Raw genomic sequence first — 22,213 nt, 5'->3', positions numbered from 1 at the left:
TTATAGTCTGTTCTGGCAGGAGTTTTGAAGACAGTGTCTGCTCTTATCAAGGTCAAATAAATTCGATTTTGACAAAAGCAAAAACATTTGAGGGCAATGAACCATGGCCTCGTGCATCCCACCTGCTTCTGTGCACCTTGCATTGCCCGGCAATGGTTTATGAGTGGTCGTATCTGGTTGGATAACCTGTGGAAACCTGCCATGTTGCAAGTGACAGGATCCAGTAAGCATGAAGATTCTCCTGATTCCTGGAATTGGCTGGAAACTTATTACTTTGTTTTAAACTGGATGAGCTAGGCATGTGAGACATACACAGCTGCTAAGCTGCTTGCTAACCAGTGTGGACAACTGCCTTCTCTCTCTCCTTTAGCACATGAAAATCCTGCCTATTGGGAGGAATTCCCCACCGAATGGCAGCTCCCTGGCATGTCCAATCAGTTCTTCCCACCCCAGATTTGGACACTGAGGAAATGATGCCGAAACACAGCATCAGTTGGAGGTGGCTCAGTGAGTGTCCAGGGGTGATGGGGCCAGGCAGAGCCTGGTGGCTGGACACCATATGGCTGGTGTCCTAAGGAGGCTGGTCCTGGGGTGTGGCCTAGGTGTGTTCTTGGTTCCCCAGCCATGGAAGTTCCTCCCGTTTTCTGAACTGGTCCTCCAGGCTTAACGTGGATTCTGTGAGCTCCCCGCTACACATTCTTTTCCTTTTAAGTTGCCAGTGTCTGTTTCAGTTGTTTGTAGGCAAGAACCCTTCTTGGGGCAGACTGGTTGTTCTTGCTGTTTCCCTGAAGTGTCCTACCATAAGCACGATTCTTCTCTGGAAATGGGTTCCTGAAGGTCAACATCCCAACGCCTACAGGCTTTTCTCATTTTAGAAAGCTCAGATCCTCACGTTCAAGGTTGAAACTCTGTTCTCTCTCTCTGTGGAACTGGCATGTGTGGAATGCACTAGAAATAAAAACACACGTATCTACACAAAAGGAAGACATTTCCTCCCATTTCTTTTCTCCCTCCCCTTTCAGAAGAAAAAAAAAATTGGATTTCTTTATATTTTTTCTTGAAATTTTTTTATTGTGGTAAAAACATACATCATAAAATTTATCATCTTAACCACTATCAAGTGTACGGTTGAGTAATGTTAAGTGTATTCACATTGCTGTAAAACAGGTCCCCAGAACTTTTTCACCTTGCAGAGCTGAGACTCAATACCCATTAAATAACTCCTGTTTGTCCCCTCCCCCCACCCCACTCCCCCGATAACCATCGTTCTACTTTCTATATCTATGAATTTGACTACTTTAGAGACTTCATAAAAGTGAAATCATGTAGTATTTGTCCTTTGTTGTCTTTGTTTTGTTTTTGTTTTTTGGCCACACTGTGAGGCGTTCGGGATCTTAGTTCCCCAACCAGGGATCGAACCCATGCCCCCTGCGGTGGAAGCGCAGAGTCTTAACCACTGGACCGCCAGGGAAGTCCCAGTATTTGTCCTTTGTGACTGTCTCACTTCTCTTGGCATCATGCCCTCAAGGTGCATGCATCTGGTATGTCTTAGTCCGTTCAGGCTGCTATAACAAAATACCACAGACCGGGTAACTTACCAACAATAGAAATTTACTTCTCAGAGTTAAGTCCAAGATCAGGGTTACACTAGGGTTGGGTTCTGGTGAAGGCCCTCTTCTAGGTTGCAGATTGCCAACTTCCTGTAGTATCTTCACGTGGTAACGGGGGCAGGGGAGCTCTCTCAGTCCTCTTTTTCTTTTTGGCCACATTGGGTCTTCATTGCTGTGTGCGAGGTTTCTCTAGTTGCAGCGAGTAGGGGCTACTCTTCATTGTGGTGCACGGGCTTCTTGCGCGGGCTTCTCTTGTTGCTGAGCACGGGCTCTAGGCACGCAGGCTTCAGTAGTTGTGGCTTGCGGGCCCTAGAGCACAGGCTCAGTAGTTGTGGCGCACTGGCTTAGTTGCTCCACAACATGTGGGATCTTCCTGGACCAGGGATCAAACCTATGTCCCCTGCATTGGCAGGTGGATTCTTAATCACTGCGCCACCAGGGAAGTCCCAGACCTGTTTTATAAAAGACATTAATCTCATCCATGAGGGCTCTGCTGTCATGACCTACTCCCCTCCCAAAGGTCTTTGGGCATCAGCATTTCAATGTATGAATTTTGGGCGGATACAAACACCTAGCCTATAGCATTGAAGCATGTGACAAGATTTCCTTCCTTTTTAAGATCTCCATTGTATGTATATATCACATTTTGTTTTTCCACTCATGCATTGATGGACTCTGGGTTGCTTCTACCCCTTGGCTATTATGAATAGTGCTGCTATGAACATGAGTTTGCAAATACCTCTTCAAGATCCTGTTTTCAATTCTTGGGGATATGTACATATTAGTGGGATTGCTGCATCATATGGTAGTTCTACTGTTAATTTTTTGAGGAACTGCTGTACTGGTTTCCATAGTGGTTACACCATTTTATAAACCCATCAGTAATGTACAAGAGTTCTAACTTCTCCACATCCCTGCCAACACTTGTTATTTTCTGTTTTTGTTTTGTTTTGAGAGTAGCCATGCTAATGGGCGTGAGGTGATATCTCACTGTGGCTTTGATTTGCATTTCTTTGATGATTAGTGTTGTTGAGCTTGTATATAATCTTTGGAGAAATGTCTATTCAAGTCCTTTGCCCAGTTTTCAATTGGGTTATTTGGCTTTTTGCTGTTGAGTTGTAAGAGTTCTTTGTATATTCTGAATACTAACCTCTTATCAGATATGTATTTTGCAGGTATTTTCTCCCATTCTTAGGTTGCCTTTCACTCTGTTGATTACATCTTTTGATGAACAAGAGTTTTTAAGTTTAATGTAGTCCCATTTGTCTGTCTTTGTTTTTGTTGCCTGTGCTTTTGAAGTCATATCCAGGAAATCATTACTTGCCAAATACAGTGTCATGAAGCTTTTCCCCTAGGTTTTCCTATAGCAGTTTTGTAGTTTGGGGTCTTAGGTTTAGGTCTTTAATTCATTTTTAGTTAATTTTTGTGTGTGGTATAAGATAAGGGTCCAACTTCATTTTCTGAGTGTGGATATCTAGGTTTCCTGTTACCATTTGTTGATGAGACAATGCTTTCCCCATTGAGTGGTCTTGGCACCTTTGTTCATGATCATTTGACGATATATGTGAGGGTTTATATTTTTTTGGACTCTATTCTGTTGCACTGGTCTGTGCCAGGACCACAGTTTTTATTACTGTCGCTTTGTAATGTGTTTTGAAATTAGGAAGTATGATTTCTTTAACTTCGTCCTTCTTCAAACTTGTTTTGGCTATTTGAGGTCCCTTGAGATTCTGTATGAATTTTAGGAGTTTTGTTTTTTTTTTCTCTATTTCTGCAAAAAATGCCATTAGGGTTTTGATAGGGAATATGTTGGATCTTTAGATTGCTTTGGGTAGCGTTGACATCATAACAATATTAAGTCTTCCAGTCTATGAACGTGGGTGTCTTTTCATTTTTTGTGTCTCCGTTCATTTCTTTCAGCAATGTTCTGTAGTTTTTAGTGTACAAGTCTTTTACCTCCTTGGTTAGGTTTACTCCTAAGTTTGGTGGGCGTTTTTGGTGCTATTGTAAATAGAATTATTTTCCTAATTTCCTTTTCCAATCGTGTATTATTAGTGTATAGAGACACAAGTGATTTTTATGTGTTGTTTTTTTGTCCTGCAACTTTGCTGAATGAATTTATTAATTCTTTCATTTTATTAAAAAAAAAAAAACCTTGTAGTTAGAAATGGGAATGCAGCCAAATTTTATTTGCCTGGGGTCACATTAACCAGTTTGTGGATTTGCCATCAAGGGGGAAGAACCCAACGACCATTCAGATAATCAAGATGAGCTGGTGGGTGTTTGGCCAATACTTAGAACTGGGCTCTGGGTGAAGGTGGGGAGAGAGGTGAAGTGAGGTAGAATGTGTGGCTGGAGCTACTCATGTAAAGTCCTATCTAATGAAGAGAGGACAGTTCAGCTGAGAGACAGAGGGCGGACTTTTATAGAAAAATAACCATTTGATTATTTTCCATGAGGCAACTTATAAAATTATTTATATTTTAAAACTATTGAATTACTCTTTTTTGCACTTTTAGATGATACTTGTAGAATCTTAAATTTGTACCCAAGCATTGGGTGTATTGCTAGCCAAATAAGATTACCAAATAAGGTTACATTAAAGCTACTGACTAGTTTTGTTTAAGTAATGATTTGGGGGCCAGCTATGGCAGCCTTTCCCCATATTACGTAGGTTAATGGAGCCTGAAAGTAGACGACAGACAGGTTAAGACTAATCTTCACGAGGCACAGAAAAGCTAAATGACCAGCAGTGGTTCTTTGTGGAGTATCCTCTCCTTTTCTTTCTTAGGTATGAAAGGAAACAAGATGTGTTAGCATTTTCTAACCATTGGTAGAGGTTAAGAAGCACACCACAAGAATACCTAAATGTATGCAGTTGTATTGTTCCCAAGTGCAGTGTTTATGTAAGACTCTTGAGAAGATTGTCTCTGGATAATATATTTTAAGTGTGTTTGGGGATCTTTTGTGAAGCTGAAGAACCAACTCCCTTAATTATTAGTTTTACAAATCCCTGCCTCATACATATAATTTTATTTTTAACAACATTACACACACAGGGCTTCCCTGGTGGCGCAGTGGTTGAGAGTCCGCCTGCCGATGCAGGGGACGCAGGTTCGTACCCCGGTCCGGGAGGATCCCACATGCCGCGGAGCGGCTGGGCCCGTGAGCCATGGCCGCCGAGCCTGCGCATCCGGAGCCTGTGCATCCGGAGCCTGTGCTCCGCGACGGAAGAGGCCACAGCAGTGAGGGGCCTGCATACTGCAAAAAAAAAAGAAAAAAAAGATTACACACACAACGCACACACATACATACACATACCCTTGGTATCTGCAGGGGATTAGAGGTTTGGCTCCAGGACTCTCCACGACTACCAAAATTCACAAATGATCATAGTGTATATACCATTTTGTGCCCTGCTTTGTTCTCCCAACAAAAATAGCTTCCATGTCATTGTAAACTAATTTTTTTAGAGGTTGCCTCTTATTTCCCTGGGTGGATTATTAGAACTAACGTAATCATCACCCACCTATGTTGAAGTCCAACTGTCTGCAGTAATTAATAGAACTTTGTTTAGAGTCCATAAGAAAAATAAAAAGGAAAGTTAAAGTCAAAAATTTTCATTATCCACAGGAGATGTGGTCTGTCTCTAAAGTAGGGATGTTATTTATGTAGGTTCAAGGCAAAGCCCTGAAAGTCACCCCACACCCATTTTCCGCATCTCGATACTCCCTTGGTCACCAAATCCTGTAAGTTTTACCTCCTACATAATTCTGTCTTTGTTTCCCTTTCAAAGCTCAGTTCACACGAGCCTTGCTCTTGACTCTCTCTAATTAACTAGGACTCTGGTTATTCCTCCCCCTCCCGCATGCCCAGCAAACCTGCGTGTCATTACTCCTATTATGACCTTTAGTTCACGGAATGTTTTTTCATGCCTTTGCCTTCCGCTGGTCTCTGAGTTCCTTGTACTGACCCTCAGCAGGCTACGTGACATATTTATCTTAGTATCTGGTACCTATCAGGAAGCTGGGAACGCAGAACATACTTAACAAAAATTGGTTCTAGAAGTGGGTGAATAGCTCCGCGTACTTTCAGCCAAGCAGGTAGCTCACCCATTCTGTTGGGTCTCGCCTTGTCAAGGTTCTGAACATTTCCATTCCTGTTTATTAATAAAACTCAAAGCCAGATCTCTCAAAAGCAAGCTTACTGAACCTTCTTCTAAATTTTACAATGAAATCTTTTCGGTAAATCACCTCTATTAGAAGCTTGCCTACCCCACAGGTAGAATTTTCTCAGGAAACTTGTGATCTGAATTTGAAAATTGGATTCCAAGGTTTTCCGTCTAAAAGATCAGTTATCTAATCAAGGAGAATCTTCTCCTTCAGATGTTTTACTATACGTGATCTCATGCGGCATCCTCACAGATACTAGGAAAGGGTGGTGGGGAAGGGAGATTTCAATTCTCTTTATCGCTAATTGCTGGATGCCCAGAAGCATAGCAATTTAATTAGATATTCTTTGCAGTCTTATCTCTTCTATATAACCCTAGTTTTTATTCTTCTGTCTATAAATGTTTAATCTCCCATTTTCACCTTACTGAGATGTTTGTCTCAGTATTCTACAGTGATGAATCCCTAGGACATGTCTTTCATGAAAATTATGGTTTGTGCTCTGAATATTGAAATATTCAATATTTCAGTATTCGTCCAGACAATTTCAGGGCACCCCAATTGCATGTTTAGCAGTGTATCTTAACTAATATCCAAACTGGCGGTTTCCCTTTTGTTAAAATTTTCCTGTTTTCTGAACCTTACACAGTTTAAGTTAATGAAAAGAAAACAAAACTGTTAAAACACTAAGGCCATGTTAATATCAATGTTAAGACAATAAAGTCTGTTGACGGGAGGGTCCAAAGTGAAAAGTCAGTCTCCCCCAGATTTCCAAGATGTAGCCTGTTTTATGAGTTTCTGCTTTGTGGTTTTAAGTTACCACCACTCTGTGTTTCATAGACTAATAGCTATATTCCTTGATTTTTTGTTTGTTTGTTTGGTTTTTTTGCGGTACGCGGGCCTCTCACTGTTGTGGCCTCTCTCGTTGCGGAGCGCAGGCTCCGGACGCGCAGGCTCAGCGGCCATGGCTCACGGGCCCAGCCGCTCCGCGGCATGTGGGATCTTCCCAGACCGGGGCACGAACCCGTGTCCCCTGCATCGGCAGGCGGACTCTCAACCACTGCGCCACCAGGGAAGCCCTATATTCCTTGATTTTAAATTAGATAGTATTTACTTTTTTCTTTGGAAGAGGGGAAACTTGCATTCTTATAGCTTCTCTCATTTCTCCCCCGTTTTGACTTGCACACATGTGCACGCACACACTGCATTGCTAAAGTTTATAACAGTCACATACTCATCTGTAATTACAGTAACTATTGTATACTATGTAAATATACCCCATTTATATTGTTATAAACATATAAATATTCTCTACAGAACTGCTTAGTTGTGTGAGTGGTCACAGAGGAAGGCGTATAATCCTATTTTACTAAATTCCTGCGGCTTGAAGAACGACACAAATATTTATGAGATTTTCTTCATTGAGTTTAGCCTTTTCACTTACTCCTCTGAGTATTTCTTAAACTTTTATTGCTGGTTGCTTTTCCTGTGTTTAGCACAGAATTGTTTCCCATCCAATTTCAGTGGCTGCTTGGGTAGATGTATTCGCTTGGTCTGCCATCTCGTATCAGAATGGTCAGAAATGTTAAATGTGTTAGGAATTTTAAATCTTCAGCTTTGGACTTACTCGTATTTTTGGTATTTGGCCTAAAAATTGCTGAATGAAGCTGTTTTAGACAGCTACATCTTATAGATCCTACCGGGATTGGAGCTGTCAAATATTTTTTCCTCCTCTATCAAGATTTCACAAAATGGAATATAGCATTAATGGTCCTTAACCACTGAATCAAAAAATTCTGCTCAGAGGCTACCCTCAGGCTTGAAAGAAATTTCAGGAGGAAGGAGTCTCTGCCCATTTGCAGCGGCAGCGGTAGCTCTTGTAGTCTTAGGAGGAATTTTTTTCTTTAATTTCTCCTTTGGGGTAAACCACATTTGCTTTGGCTCATTTAGAAGTGCTTGCTGCCACCGTTTCCTTGCGGGCCACGTGTTGTTTTTGTTCCCTGCAACCTTCTGTTTGGAAAGGCCCTTGGCATGTAGAAATAGTATGGGTCTGTCACTTGTTATCGACTTAGCGTGGGAAGCGATGCAGCTTTTCAGAGTGGCTACTGTGGGTTTTCCTCGCTGTTCTCTGAGGGAACGCGAAAAGGGCAAAGAACTTTAAGGCCTTTGTCTCAAATGCTTGTCCAGTCCATAATAGTCTAACCGTAGGAACGGGTAATGTCCTTAAGTAAGCTCTGTGGAAGAATGAGACTACTGTGAGCTCTACCTGTTGTAGATTTTATCATGAGCTTATAAATGTCTCTAACATTGGTTTTCACTTAAACGCAAACAGAAGTGTAGGTAATGGAAGCCTTTTTTTTTTTCCTTTTTCTTTTTAACAGCTATTTAGCTTGCTTTATTCTTCTTAAAATTGTAGCATTTAGATAAATATTCCATTAGTAACAGTGCTCAGTTATGCTGATATCTTTGTAACCCAGAATTTTTTCTTTTCATTTTGCACTAGAAACAAAGTGAATTTTTCAGCCTTTGTTTTAAATGTAGTTAAAAATGTTCCAGCTTCTGAAACTGAATGATTTTTTTTCTTGAATATGCTTTATGTATTTGTACTCTCCTCCAAAGGTGATATTAACTGATCGTTATATTTTATAGTCACAGGAGGTTGATTGTCTTACAGTGTTCAATTTGCAGACATGTATTTGCAAACACTTCAGAGAGAGTGTCTTTGACTATAAGGAATTCAACAAGCCCATTTAGAAACTTTATAGTGAGTTTTTAAAATACAGTGCTTTTAACGTTTGCAGTATAAGCCCTAGTGTGGTTTGTTTCTTTTAAAATATAAGCCTGATAAGTGAAATGAATTTGATAAGGAAGCAGATCTTTCTCTTTTATTGGGGAATGTCTAAGGCCAGAATATAAGAGAACTTCTATCTTAATAGAAAGTGATTTTAAGATTTCTAATACTATTTTACTCATATTATTTCACATCATAGTATTTAGTTTATTACCTCTAAAAGAGGGTATTCAGAACTTCTAGATTTTAAATTATCAATCATCTACTCTTTGCGTCAAAGAAGATGATTTAACTTCTTACAATTTGAGATTCATCAGGCCATTCAAAAGCTTTTGTATGTCAGAAAGTAAATTTTTTACATAATTCTTTACATCAGTAAGTAATAGAGTAGAAATAGGATTTAATCAGATTACATTATTAGCATGAGATTACCTAAAACATGGCATGTCGGTCATTCATTAGCAGACACAACTCATCCCCCAGTTTGCCTGGTGTGTGTCAGGTACTATTCTCACGTTGACTTTTAAAAATGATTGCTTTTAAAGTTAATTACCAAATTTTATGTTTGTCACTTTGGGAGTTAATCACCTTGGGTGACAATTTCTAAACTGTTGGGAGCATCCAGGTTAATATTCGGTAAGAAGTCCCCCAGCCATGGTGATGTGGCCCTGAGTTAAAGGTTCATAAACTAAAAATAATGGTTATAACTTTTATGACAGAAATACAGTTCAAGAGAATTTTTTATATAAATAAGAAATGTTGCCATTCTGAGATTTCTTAATATCTGACATTTCTAAATACCTTTGTTGGTGACTAACATTTATGAGAACAGTTTTGGTTCAGTGTGGTTAAATGGATGGTTTATAGATTTTCTCTACACGTATGTATTCTCTGTTTTGTTTTATATGTATGAAGCTCGCTTGTGAAAGTTGACCTTATTTCTAGCTTTGTGATTTGGAGAATTGTAATCATTTTAAGATTAAGGTTTTTAATATAAACACTGCAACCTGAACTATACATATTAAGTCTCGTAACTTGCCTTTTGATCTTTTGCATGCACTGTATTTTCACGTTAGCACTTCCTTTTTTGTTGTTTTGTTTTTGTTTCTGTTTTTTTTTTTTTGGCCTCGCCGCACGGCATGCAGGATCTTAGTTCCCGCACCAGGGTTCGAACCCATGCCCCTGCATTGGGAGTGTGGAGTCTTAACCACTGGACCATCAGGGAAGTCCCAGCACTTCCGTCTTTAAAGTAAAATTCACACTGCATTTATAGACATTGAGTCAGGCACTGTTTCTCACTTTTTATTTCTTATATTATTAGTTTTTTCATTCTTGCGTTTTCACACTGACATCAGAGATTATTTATCAGGTAGAAACAGGTAAAGCCCTTTCAGAATTCAAGAACAGGGATGACATTTTGTTGACTAGTCCTTAGTTTTTTTTCTCTCACTTTTGCCCTTTCCCTTTCCTATTTGGTTAAACCTGTTTCCTGTTCAGAGAGAGGTAAGCTCTTCAAACAGGTATCACTAGGAACTGGAATACATAGGCTGGACTTCACATCTGGACACAGCTAACAGCCCATTTAAGAGCAACTCCACGGAATGCTCCATTATTTTTTAGAATTCTGGAACTTCAAGGGACTTTGGTCGTATCTGATACGGAAAGGAAGAAGCAGTCTGAGGAGGTTAAAGGAGTTGGTCACGGTCATAACTCAGCTAGTAGATTGCTGGACATCTCATCTATAGTTGACTGAGTGTATATACCACTCAGTTTCCCGGAAGTGAAGCTGTGACCCAGACAGTGGTTGGTGCAGGTAGAAGTTCAAGACCCCTCTTCTCCCACAAGGAGCAATGAGAAGTCTTGAAGGAAAGGACTTAAGCAGAGGATGATATGATCAAATTTGCCTTTTTAAAGGATCAGTCTGTCCTCACTTGAGCATGATTCGGGGGGTTGGGGGGAGATAGGGTAGACTGTAGAGGGGTTGGAATGTTGAGGTGCCGTTGCAGATATCTAGCTTAGATTAGGGCAATGAGACTGATGTAGAAAAACAGAGAGGTTGAAGGGATATGTAAGGTAGTTACTGGTTGAGGGAAGAGAGGAGTCCTATGATGCTTGATTTCTGCCTGGTAGAGCCCATTAGATGGTGGTGCCAGGCTTCTGAGAGGTCCAGCTTGTGGGGTGGAAGGAATAGCATGCATTGCGATTTAGACCCATTATGTTTAATAGTCTATTACGAACAGTTCGTTGCTTACATGGAACCAGAATTGAGAGGAGAATCAGAGCTGGGGATCTGAGTTTAATTAGAGCCGTGGCTGCGATTGAGATTCCCTAGGGAAAGAATTTAGACCGAGTAGTGGCAGAATATGGTGTAGAGAGAAACAGGTACACCAGTTTTCATATGGTGGATATCTAAAAGGGTGAGATAAGCTGGCTGTAATTTAGCTCTCTTCCTCTTGTTACCACATTGAATATAAACAACAAACGATCAGATAGAGAAGGTGTGGGTCAAACAGGGTTATTTCTTGAGCCCAGGTCAATGAAATGCTACTCAATTATTTGGAACTGTCTTTGTTACAAAGAATAGTGGTAACAACATTTTCAGTTCATGGGATTTTGCCTAAAATTCTACATCAAATTGAGACATAGTTTTTCTTATTAAAAGTTATACAATTTTCCATAAGTTTCTATGAAATCTGTAATACCTAGAGTCAGTCGGAACCTCCAAGTGCCCCATTGAGATCGTCTTCACTCAGTGTCTCATACAATTTCTCAAACTTAACATTTTAAAACTCAACTCCAACCTTACCCTCAAACCTGCTTTTTCTCTGGTCTTTCCCATCAAGTCACAAAGCTCAGAGCTGCTTTAAATTTTTTTCCAAAAAATTTTTAATTGAGGTATAGTTTTTACAATGTTTCAGGTGTACAACGTAGTGATTCACAATTTTTAAAGGTTATACTCCATTTATAGCTGTTATAAAATATTGGCTATATTCCCTGTGCTGTACAATATATCCTTGTAGCTTATTTATTTTATAATACATAGTAGTTTGTACCTCTTTATCCCCTACCCCTACCTTACCCCTCCCCCTTCCCTCTCCCTACTGGTAACAACGAGTTTTTTCTCTATGTCTGTGAGTCTGTTTCTTTTTTGCTATAATCACTAGTTTGTTTTATTTTTTAGATTCCACATATAAGTGATATCATACAGTATTTGTCTTTCTCTGTCTTATTTCATTAAGCATAATACCCTGCAAGTCCAATGGGAAAAATGTCATTCTTTTTTATGGCTGAGTAATATTCCATTGTGTATACATACCACATCTTCTTTATCCATTCATCTGTTGATATGGACACTTAAGTTGCTGCCATATCTTGGCTGTTGTAAATAATGCTGCAGTGAACATTGGGGCGCATAAATCTTTTTGAATTAATGTTTTCGTTTTCTTCGGGTATATGCCCAGGAGTGGGATTGCTGGGTGATATGGTAGTTCTGTTTTTAGTTTTCTGAGGACTCTTCACACTGTTCTGCACAGCGGTGGCACTAATTCACATTCCCACAACAGTGCATGAGGGCTCCTTTTCTCCACACCCTCGACCACATTTGTTATTTGTGGTCTTTTAGATGATGGCCATTCTGACAGGTGTGAGGTGATCTCTCATTGTGGTTTCCATTTGCCTTTCCCTGACGATTAGCGACGTTGGCCATCTTTTCATGTGTCTGTTGGCCGTCTGTATGTCTTCTTTGGAAAAAGTTTTATTCAGGTCTTCTGACCTCTTTTTAATTGGGTTGTTTGTTTTTTGATGATGAGTTGTACGAGAGCTGCTTTAATTCTTTTTTTTGGGTTGGGGGGTACGCGGGCCTCTCACTGTTGTGGCCTCTCCCGCTGCGGAGCACAGGCTCCGGACGTGCAGGCTCAGCGGCCACGGCTCACGGGCCCAGCTGCTCCACGGCATGTGGGATCTTCCCGGACCTGGGCACAAACCCGTGTCCCCTGCATCGGCAGGCGGACTGTCAACCACTGCGCCACCAGGGAAGCCCGAGAGAAGCCCGAGAGCTGCTTTAATTCTTAATTCTCCCTAACCCTCTACACCAATTACACAATTGAGTATGATCAATCCTCCAAAATATATCTCCAGTCTGTCCTATCCTGTATTTATGACAGTGGCTCTGGTTCAGGCTGCCTCCGTCTCTTACCTGAATTCCCCCAGTGCACTCCTAACCCTTGTCCCTGCTTCTCTTCTTGCTGCCCTCTCTGAGCCATTCCCCACGCAGTCAACGCGGAGATTTTCTTAAAGGAAATAGGTCATTCTGCTCCCTTGCTCAGAACCCGTCCGTGATTTCCTTTTGTACTTAAGATAAAATTCAAAATCGTTTTTTGGTTTACAGAGTCTGGTGCATTGCTGATCCCGGTCACATCTGCCAGCTCCGCTCTTCCCCGGTGCTGTTTCCCGTCTCAGAGGCTCCTATCCCAACCCTTTACTTGGCCAATTCTATTCATTCTTCACATTTCAGCCTAAAATGCCATTTTCCAAGGAGGTATTTGCTGAGCCTCCCCCTTCAGATGTGTTGCTCCTTCTCGGCATGGTCAAGGAAGGCCTCCCTTTGCAGGTGACTGGCCTCAGGGCTGACCCGAAATGACAGCAGGAGTGACCGCTTCAGGATCAGGAGCAGTGCCCGCAAGGCCTGAGGCTGAGATGACCGGGAACTGCAATCAAGCTGCCTTCAAACCACACGAGGCTCAACTTGCTAAAACACTTGGACAAGAGAGTCTCTACACAGAGTCAAATAATTCAAAGATTTTTCTTCAGCTGAGGCCTGCTTTGCAAGAAGCAGATCTCCACTCTAAGTCATCCACTCTCGTTTAGATTCCTAAACAGGTTTCAAAAGTATTTGTCATGCCATTGACCCAGCTCAGCAGTGGGTTCGTGAGGGCTCAGTGACTCTGATATACAGGGTACCCCATACCTGGTTTCCTCTTGGGCAAGAAGCATCATAGCATACAAAAAGCATTGATTTCAACACCAGTGAAACTTGGGCCCAAATCTCAGCTTTCTTACATACCGGCTGTCAAACTTGGGTACCGTATTTCTTTGCTCTGCGCGAGTCTCTAACCTGGTGGGCGGTAGCTGGGATTAAAGGATGTGCTGATGATCTGGCGCTAAGCACAAAGCAGTTGCCTACAGGTGATTCTCATCATTGTCTGCCTGTGCTGTTTACCCTCTGCCTAAAATTATCCAAGGGATTTCTCTCCAATTTTAAGACTGCTTCACATCGCCTTAGCAACTATGTCCAATAGTATCAACACATGCAAGCTTTTGAAAAGAAAACAACTGATGAACACATTGGCCAGAATTCCTTAATGGCTCCCCTCCTGAAAGAAGGAGGAGAAAAATGATTCTGTGAGGTAAAGATAAATGTTATAGAGAATATAGTTTCCTCTAGTTTTTGTTTGATCTTTTTATTCTCTCTGAAGACAGTCTCAAGGAATGTGGAAAACTTCAAAAGCGGAATAGAAGCGCTCAACTTTGACACACGGAGACCTTTATGGCTTTTCTGTTTACACAGTGATTTTTTGTTGTTGTTTAAGCCCTAGGTAACAACGTATCAAGAGTGGAATTGGGAGGCAGCCTTTCAGATTGAAATGCTTAAGTAAAACCTTGTCAGAGTGATTCCACACAAAGAAATGTTAGTTTGACACTCGAGGGAGCATGTTCTGATTTGGTTTCTGTCCTCAATGTTTTACATTTTAATCCTGCCACAGACTTTGGATTAAAAAGTTGTTACCTTCATCATCATGCTCAAATGTTGAGGCTCAAACAGAGCAAATCCGGTAATTTATGTACCTTTTCCCTGGCCTGGATGGAGTAGTGGTACCTTTTTTATTTACATAGAGACTTTGTCAACAGCACCAAATACAATCGTTTGCTTTTGTTTATTTTCTCCTTCTCTTTTTTCTAGGATTATGACAGTTTCTTTGAATCCAAGGAAAGCAACACAGTCTTTTCATTCTTAGGCCTCAAATCACAGTTGGCATCAAAGGTAGGTCAATCTTTTCTTGTTGTAAAATGTATCTTTCTTGAGTTCTTCTTAGGGATTGGGGTTGAAGGAGTGCATATCTAGTCTCCTAAATTTTCAGTTTTTGCTTTCTCAAATCCACAGTTAGGACTGCTCAGGGTAAATAAAGACACCCAAGGAAGCCAGTTTTTTTTCTTTCCCATTTTCAATTGTTGCTGTATATTAGAGTTTTATCCTTATTTAAAATTCAGTTTATTTATAATTTATATCTCCTTCTTCCAAGAAAAATTTAAGGTAGCAAAAAACAGTAGGTGCTTTTTATTTTAAAGTGCAAGTTCACATTACTTTACATTTTTTGAAATAGAATCAAAGCCATGTTTTTAAGGTCGTCTGCAATTTAAGTCTTTTACATTGGAAGGGACGTGGTTTGCAGTAACAGATGGTCAACCTTGAAAAAAAGGGCAATTCCTAAACTAATCAGAGTGTTTTTGAAGCCACTTTATTATGTCATATGTCTTTTAGCAAATGTAAAAGGCTCAAACTTTTCTAATATTTAGAGCTATAGATGATATGTATTATGGTAACTTTGTGAAGCACGTGGATTCACTTTCAAAATAAAAAATAATATTTCTTTATTAAATAAGGCAGTATTTTGATTGTTATTTCCACTTCAGAAATACTATATTTTTCTGATTATGAAAGTAGCCTAGGCTCATGTAGAAAAATTGGGAAAATGCAAAAAAGTACAAAGGAGAAAATAAAAAGTCACCAGAGAAAACCACATAAACATTTTCGGTGTATTTCCTTGCAATCTTTATATACATAGCAATTGAGGTTTTGACTGTATTTCAAATTGAGACTGAATTCTAAAGCTTCTGTTTGTAACACTGAATTGAAATGAAAGTACATTGCTGGGAACTTTGATATCTGTAAGTAATAGGTCTTTTGAGGCTACCCAGGATTTGTGCCGTTTCTGGAACACTTGTGGGAGGAAGACAGAGACTATCAATAATAAAAATTATACAACAGCACCTGTAGTTCCTCGCGGATGTGAAATCATGCTTTGTTATACATCAGTAAGTCCACAGATGCTTGTGGGTGGTTTCTGTGCACATGTTTTAAAGAGACAAAACCCACACAGAAAACCCTTAAAGGCTCTTAAAACTATCTTTATAAAGATGGAACATTGGAATACTTAGGAAAATGAAAGTATTTTTGTAACATGTTTCATGCAAAGACATGTAAACCATCCAGATTTATCTTCAGAGAACTGGAAAAAACTAGGGTGGGAGCAGTCTAACGGATGCATAAATCCAGCGGACACCAGCGTCTGTGCAAAAACCTTTGAAAAATACTGCGTGCTTGCCATCTTTGTTCTCATTTTCCCTGAAGATGTAGGTTCCTTTGAGAGGCTTCAGGCTGACTTTTTTACTCTTTGAAAATACTTATTCTCTTAGAAATTTCTCAGGAAACCTGTGACCTGTAGGATATGCGTTCTCACATGACTTAACGGTCATGGGATTGGAGTTGGTCTTGATGCCATTGAGGTTTGCTTGATTGCAGGAGACCATTCCACGGTCAGTGAGGGCACTAGGCACCTCCACCCATTCAGACCCCCGCTTTCAGGCACCTGAGTCAGTCAGACATGAGCAGGGGCCCACGGAACCAGAGTGGAAGGCCACAGTGCCAGTGTGTGTTCCATCCCCTCTCGTGAGCCATTCAGGGCCTTAAGGGTTAATAGCAACTCATACTTCACCTCCGTAGGAAAGAAGTGCAAATATCTTTAAGAGCGAGTCAGCATTTTCCCCCTTTCTAGTTAGTCATTTTGTACCTTGGTAGTAATTCATTATACAGTCTACCCTCTAAGGCCTAGACGGAGCATTCACGGGTGTAATGTACCAAAAGATGGAGCCCCCTTTCCTGTCTCCTTTCCTACCCTCTCTGCAGTACACGCACGAAAGGCCAGGCGAGCAGGCCCGCCAGGGGACGTATAAAGACTCCATTAGCATCTAATTGCTCTCACACAGTGAGGGGAGAGAAGGTCCGTAGGAAAAGAACATTCACAGACCCAACTCTAGACCCTGGGCAGTTCTGCAAAGTGGGTGGGGCAGAGGAGGGTAGGAGGCCACAGAAAAGCGGCCTGCAGGCCACGTTGGTTCTGGATGTGTTTGTCCTGCACGGCCTCTTTTTTAAAGACTTCAGGTGGGTTGCTGATACTTAAAATACAGATTTCCCACTTTTCTCCAGAATTTGAATTGTTGCAGCCCTGGTGGGGGGGGGGGGTCCCACATCCTTCTGCGGCCAGCTGGAGCCCACCGTGGTACCTACCGAAAAGAAAAGAAGGCCTTTTCACCAATACTTTTCAGGTAGAAAATCATCGGTTTTCTTACCGTAACAGATTCAAAGCAGAGCCTGAAATGGAAGTTTCTGCTTTCGGATCCCTGCCATTCAGGGGTGATATTGAAAATACGCAACCACCAGTAAACCTTGAGCACTGACCAGCCGGGGAGCAGGTCTCAGAGGCCCACTCCCAGCCGATGCCAGGGGTCAGCCATCCAGTGGCTGGATCATGGTAGCACTTGGGGGAGAGGGGTATCAGCTATTTACCAATAGGTATGGCCATTCCAGTGCCGTTCGTCCCCTCAGGTCACCCTCCGCAGGGCCCCTGAGTAAGGTAACCCCCGGCCACGCCACTCACCCAGGTGTGAGTGGAACAGTACCTCAGAGGAGTTTCCTCAGTTGTTGAAAACATGTGGCTTTCTTTCCACTTTTATATTTGGCAGGTCAGGTGGGTGTGACTTAACTCTGGGCTCTGATCCCTGAACCCAGGATTTATTTGCTCTTATCCATCACATGGCGGTGATTTCCAACATCTCTGTTCCTGACATTTAAAATATCACCGCCAGGGTGAAATTTCTTGCCCGCACAATGCAATAACTGGCTTTTTTTTTTTTTTTTTTAATAAATAGGCAGAACCTTAGCGAAGACAAGCGGAAGAGGACGGAGATGCATTTTGGAACGCCCCTGGTACTCAGCACACACCTGCTTACCTAATGCATCACTGTGACAGAAGCCACATGCATTATCAGTAACTTTGCTTGCCACGGAAAAGGTGTTTTGGGAAGACACGGGTCTAATGGGATTGCATGAGTGCTTTAAACCAAATCAGGACCGTGGTGGGTTTTTTCCTTGTTTTCAGAATTGCCTGCAGTTGCCTCACTCACCCGGAGGTACTGTCACCTGTTACAGGTGTGCCTCCTGAATAGCTGCGTGATAAGCAGGTGGTACCATCAGAGAGAAAGTACTGGATCTGCCCTGGGTTGTAGTTGATGCCAGGATTGCTCAGACCTGCTTCTCTTCAGGCTGCCTAGGTGGTGTCCTTGAAATTAGTCGGCCAGGCTCTTAGACTATTTTGATCAGAAAGGAAAAAAAGCAATGTTGGCTGACAAAGGGCTAAAGATCTTTGCTGCAGATTCACAGGCGTCACTATTCCAGTGCTTTGTCATAACTGTAGGACAAACTTAGATGTTCTAGCCTCCTTTTGGTAATGGAAATTCTTACCCCCATAAATCCTCCAAACCCCTACAGATGTTTCCAGAAATCACTGTTGCAACAGTGTGTGATCAGAACCAAGTGACAGGGATGAAAAGAATTGCTATTTGGGAAAAAAAATGCTTCTTTATCTCTTACAAAGGAAAAGTTTCACCTAATGTGTAAGATGACTTAAAAGATATATTTAAAGAGGTGCACTGATAGTTAATTTATAGGGACATTATCTGACTCGTACCTGAAGGCATTTCAGCTCTAGCAACTTATTATGTGTAAGTGCACATATATTTTTAAACGCAGCTCCTCCAACTAATAGCTGCTTATATATTTTGCAAAGGGATTGTATTTTTCGAGAAAGGAAGATCTCGGTTAGATATATTTTGTGAACCCTTGATGAGGCATATTAAAAGATACTAATATTGCTGCACACTTTAATTTTTTTTCCTGTGTTACTTTTCATCGGTCCTCTGACACTGCCAGTTCATATTTCTGGCCAATGCACAGTTCCGGATTTTCAGAGTAACATAGATACATGTTCTCATTCCATATATGAACACCAGTGATTTTTCAGAACAGAGTACATACGAGAAAGGGGCTGTCAGAGACTCACTCTGAATTATACTTGGCATGTGAAATCTCTCCTTCCTTTGGAGTGGGTGCTGACAAACACTGAACCTGTCGACTTCATTAGGGCAAAGGCTTCTTTTCTGCATCCTTGTCCCTGCTCACATTTTTTTAGAGTTTTTAGTTGCCAAAGCTGGGAATAGTCTTGAATAGAATAAACTCAGAGTGCTGCCTAAGATATTCTGCTATTCTCAGTGTCCTGATGGTGGACCTGCCCTTTTGATTCTGAGCAGGAAGTTTGTAAGAAATGGAAAGAACAGAAGAATTTAGTCCCTGTCACCTGTGTTCTCTCTCCCTCCTATTCTAAAGAACTTGTTGAATGCTAAAGCTGACATCCCAGCCTGAGATTTGCATCCCAGGACTACAACCAGAAGGAAAGCATGCCACTGATTACTACATGACTGGAACAGATATATGATCCACCATTTTCTCTGCAAGGAAAGCTGCTGTAAAATCATGGCTGTGACTGCTTAGTTGGCATTAAATACGATCCAGGTCAAATTCCACTTGATAAATCCCAGGGACTAACCAGGAAATGTTTTTGAACTGGATATCGTGTTAAAGTCTAAGAAGACTTAAAATTTCTTTTTAAGATACAGCAGTTTTTAAAAGTTAACGTTGCAATGGTCTAACTTACATTTTGTCTACTCTTGCCAGTGACTACCGAGAAGCAACTTGGTAAGATTGAGTCTTGGGGTTGTAGGATCAATTCAATACCTGCTAGACCAAGAAAGCTACTCAGAATTGTTTGTCTCAAAACTTCTGAATTACTCTGCTTGTAGTAGGCCCAGTATGGTTGTCCTAAACAGACTAGATGAATAGGAGTGCTAAATTATTTACCACAGTTACAGATCATCTACCCCACCCCACTTTTTTTTTTTGGAGCAGCAAAGAAATAGGAGAGACCAGCTTCACCTGGTATTGTGCTTGTTATGAGCAAGCTAGAAACACACTGTGTGGCATTTCCCTCAGTACCCAGGCTCTGCAGAGTCCTAAGGTATTGCCCTCTGGGACTGCACTGTGTCCTTACTTGTGTTTTACCAGCTGAATTCCAAACCTGTAATGGTTTTCTTCATCCCTTCTTTTTTCGTTTTGTTTTGTTTTGTTTTGTTTTTTTACGGTACGCGGGCCTCTCACTGTTGTGGCCTCTCCCGTTGCGGAGCGCAGGCTCCGGACGCGCAGACTCAGCGTCCATGGCTCACGGACCCAGCCGCTCCACGGCATGTGGGATCCTCCCAGACCGGGACACGAACCCCTGTCCCCAGCATTGGCAGGCGGAATCTCAACCAGCGCGCCACCAGGGAAGCCCTTCATCCCTTCTTTAACTAGCTGCCTTTAGATCTGAATAATCATAGTCTTAAAAATCTAGGAAAGAAGTGGATGGGAATTGCAGACATAGATGTAATATCAAAAGCATTTTAAGACAGAATTTTTATTTCCTGTAGTAGGCTTGTTGGGGCAAAGAAAATGTGCTACTAAAAATCAAATTATCCCATTTTAAAATGAGATAAAATACAGAGAGTGCCATCCTGCTAGGTATATGCAGACCAGAAGAAAATTCAGTTGGGGAAGTACTTGTTTTTCCACATTCTGGTATTCTATTAAAATCAAAAAGGAGAAAAGGAGGATTTTTTTTTTCTCTCAGGCTCTAATATATTTTAGATTTGTTTCTGTTTTATAGATTTATTCAACACTCCCACATAGATGTTTTTATATTACATGAATTTAATAACGAACTAAACTTATTTTTGTCCTTCCTTGTTGAAAGGTACCAAAGCCTCTTTCTGGTTTGTTTTGTTTTGTTTTTTAATTTGATTTTGCTGTATAGGGTTTTGCTTTTTCTAGAAATGCTTACATCTTTTCTAAAGTGTCAGAGCCCACTTTGATCTGCAAAATTATTGTGTTTAGATTTCCATTTGTATGCATTTATTTGTCTCTAAAGGCATTGGTGAAATCTCAGATTTTATATTCAGCATTAAAGAGGAATAAATTACAGAAAACACATATTCTGAAAATGGAGTGCTTGTTCCCGACCATTTCTTACACCTTTTCTAATTTTGCTTCTGTGTTTGGTTGAAACCTTCTTGTTTAGCTGGGATGCTGTATTTCTGCTCCCATCATGAACCCCATACCTGAAAGCTGCAGATTCGTTGTAAAAATGCAGATGGATCATTTGAGTACTTGAGGAGACACACTTGTGGTTGTGTGTTTGTGTGTGTGTGTGTGTGTGTGTGTGTGTGTGTGTAAGTGTGTGTGTTGGAGGTGACTGCAGAATCATCTCAGACAGTGACCAGGACGAAGGATGGCGTTAAATCACTCATCCCCTGGTTGGTTCAAATAGATGACGGTGGCTTCCTGAGTACAATGAAGCGATGGGCTGTGGATTCCCTTCCCTAATTTCGTGCAGGAGAAAAGTACAGTGTAGCCACAGCCCTTAATAGCAGGGCTGCCTTTGCTGCAAACACCTCTGAAGGCAGAAGACGTTTCTGAAGGCAGCGTCTGAGGTTAAGCCCATCGCTGAACTATTTCTAACTTAAACTCCAAGATGAGGGAGGGTGAAGGAGGAGATAAAGAGAACAGGTTGTCAGTTTCCAGAAATGCACTAAAGTGTGAAGCCAAAGAAGCCAAGTAATCCCCGCCCACTTGTGACCCAGATTTTCAAAGTTTTCCTAGTTTTCTAGAAATGCAGGCCAGGTTAGTTTGGTCATCCCATTAATCAGCGTGTGTTGAACCCCTAGAATGTGACAGGGACTGTCTGAGCAGGACAATAGTCTCCACCCTCAAAGAGGAGAGAAACGGAGAAGGATTAGCAGCAGTGACAGTGGCAGTGACTTGAGAAACAGGTAAGTTCACAGTGTTCCAAGCGATGGTTCGTCATCTGAAACGTGCTGTATAGTCTTTTTCTTTGTATGTTTCAACCAGTCCAATTTTTTAAATGATTTCCTACATGCAACGGAATAAATATGTACACACACACGTATATAATATATACACTGACATATAAAGAAAAATAAACACACCCCCGTGTGTCTGCCACCAGCCGCCTGCCTTTCCTTTGGGGCTCTGTGTGCTCCCTCCCTGACCCTGTCTCGTCCCTGTTTGATAGCGGGAGCCCGTCCGGAACGCCATGTTGATCATAGCCTTCCTGTCCTTTATTATTTTACCTTTGTGTACATATCCTTAAAAACTAATAAATGGAATTAAACTCTGTTCTTCTGTCACCTTCTTTTTATGGTCATTGCATTTGGGCATAATCATTTTGAAACAAGTGCCCTAGCTTGTTTATTTTCACTGCTAAGTATTATTTTGTCGTATATCACAATTTTTCCCTTCTCCTATTGCTGAATATGGAAATACATCTTTCTTTGAAATAGAGAAAGGAAATGTTGCTACAAACATTCTTCTATGTGATTTCTGGTGCACATACACAAGTAGATGTATACCTTGAGTAGAA

The 22,213-nt window shown here is 41.1% G+C and overlaps 1 protein-coding gene across 1 annotated transcript in view; it reads left to right on the top strand.

The window, feature by feature from the left end:
• Nucleotides 1-21,933, top strand: part of SH3BGRL2 (SH3 domain binding glutamate rich protein like 2) — a 96,088-nt gene extending 74,155 nt beyond the window's left edge. The window contains exons 6-7 of the mRNA XM_060167688.1: nucleotides 14,530-14,610; nucleotides 17,556-21,933. Of these exons, the coding sequence (XP_060023671.1) occupies nucleotides 14,530-14,610; nucleotides 17,556-17,567 (93 nt within the window). The 3' untranslated portion in view covers nucleotides 17,568-21,933. The remainder of the gene's footprint in view (nucleotides 1-14,529; nucleotides 14,611-17,555) is intronic.
• The last annotated feature ends 280 nt before the right edge of the window (nucleotides 21,934-22,213 follow it).

The sequence above is a fragment of the Lagenorhynchus albirostris genome, chromosome 12 (genome assembly GCF_949774975.1).
Source record: "Lagenorhynchus albirostris chromosome 12, mLagAlb1.1, whole genome shotgun sequence".
In the NCBI taxonomy this organism is placed as follows: Eukaryota; Metazoa; Chordata; class Mammalia; order Artiodactyla; family Delphinidae; genus Lagenorhynchus; species Lagenorhynchus albirostris.
The sequence above is the reverse complement of the archived record's forward strand: the minus strand, read 5'-3'. Positions and strand labels throughout refer to the sequence as shown.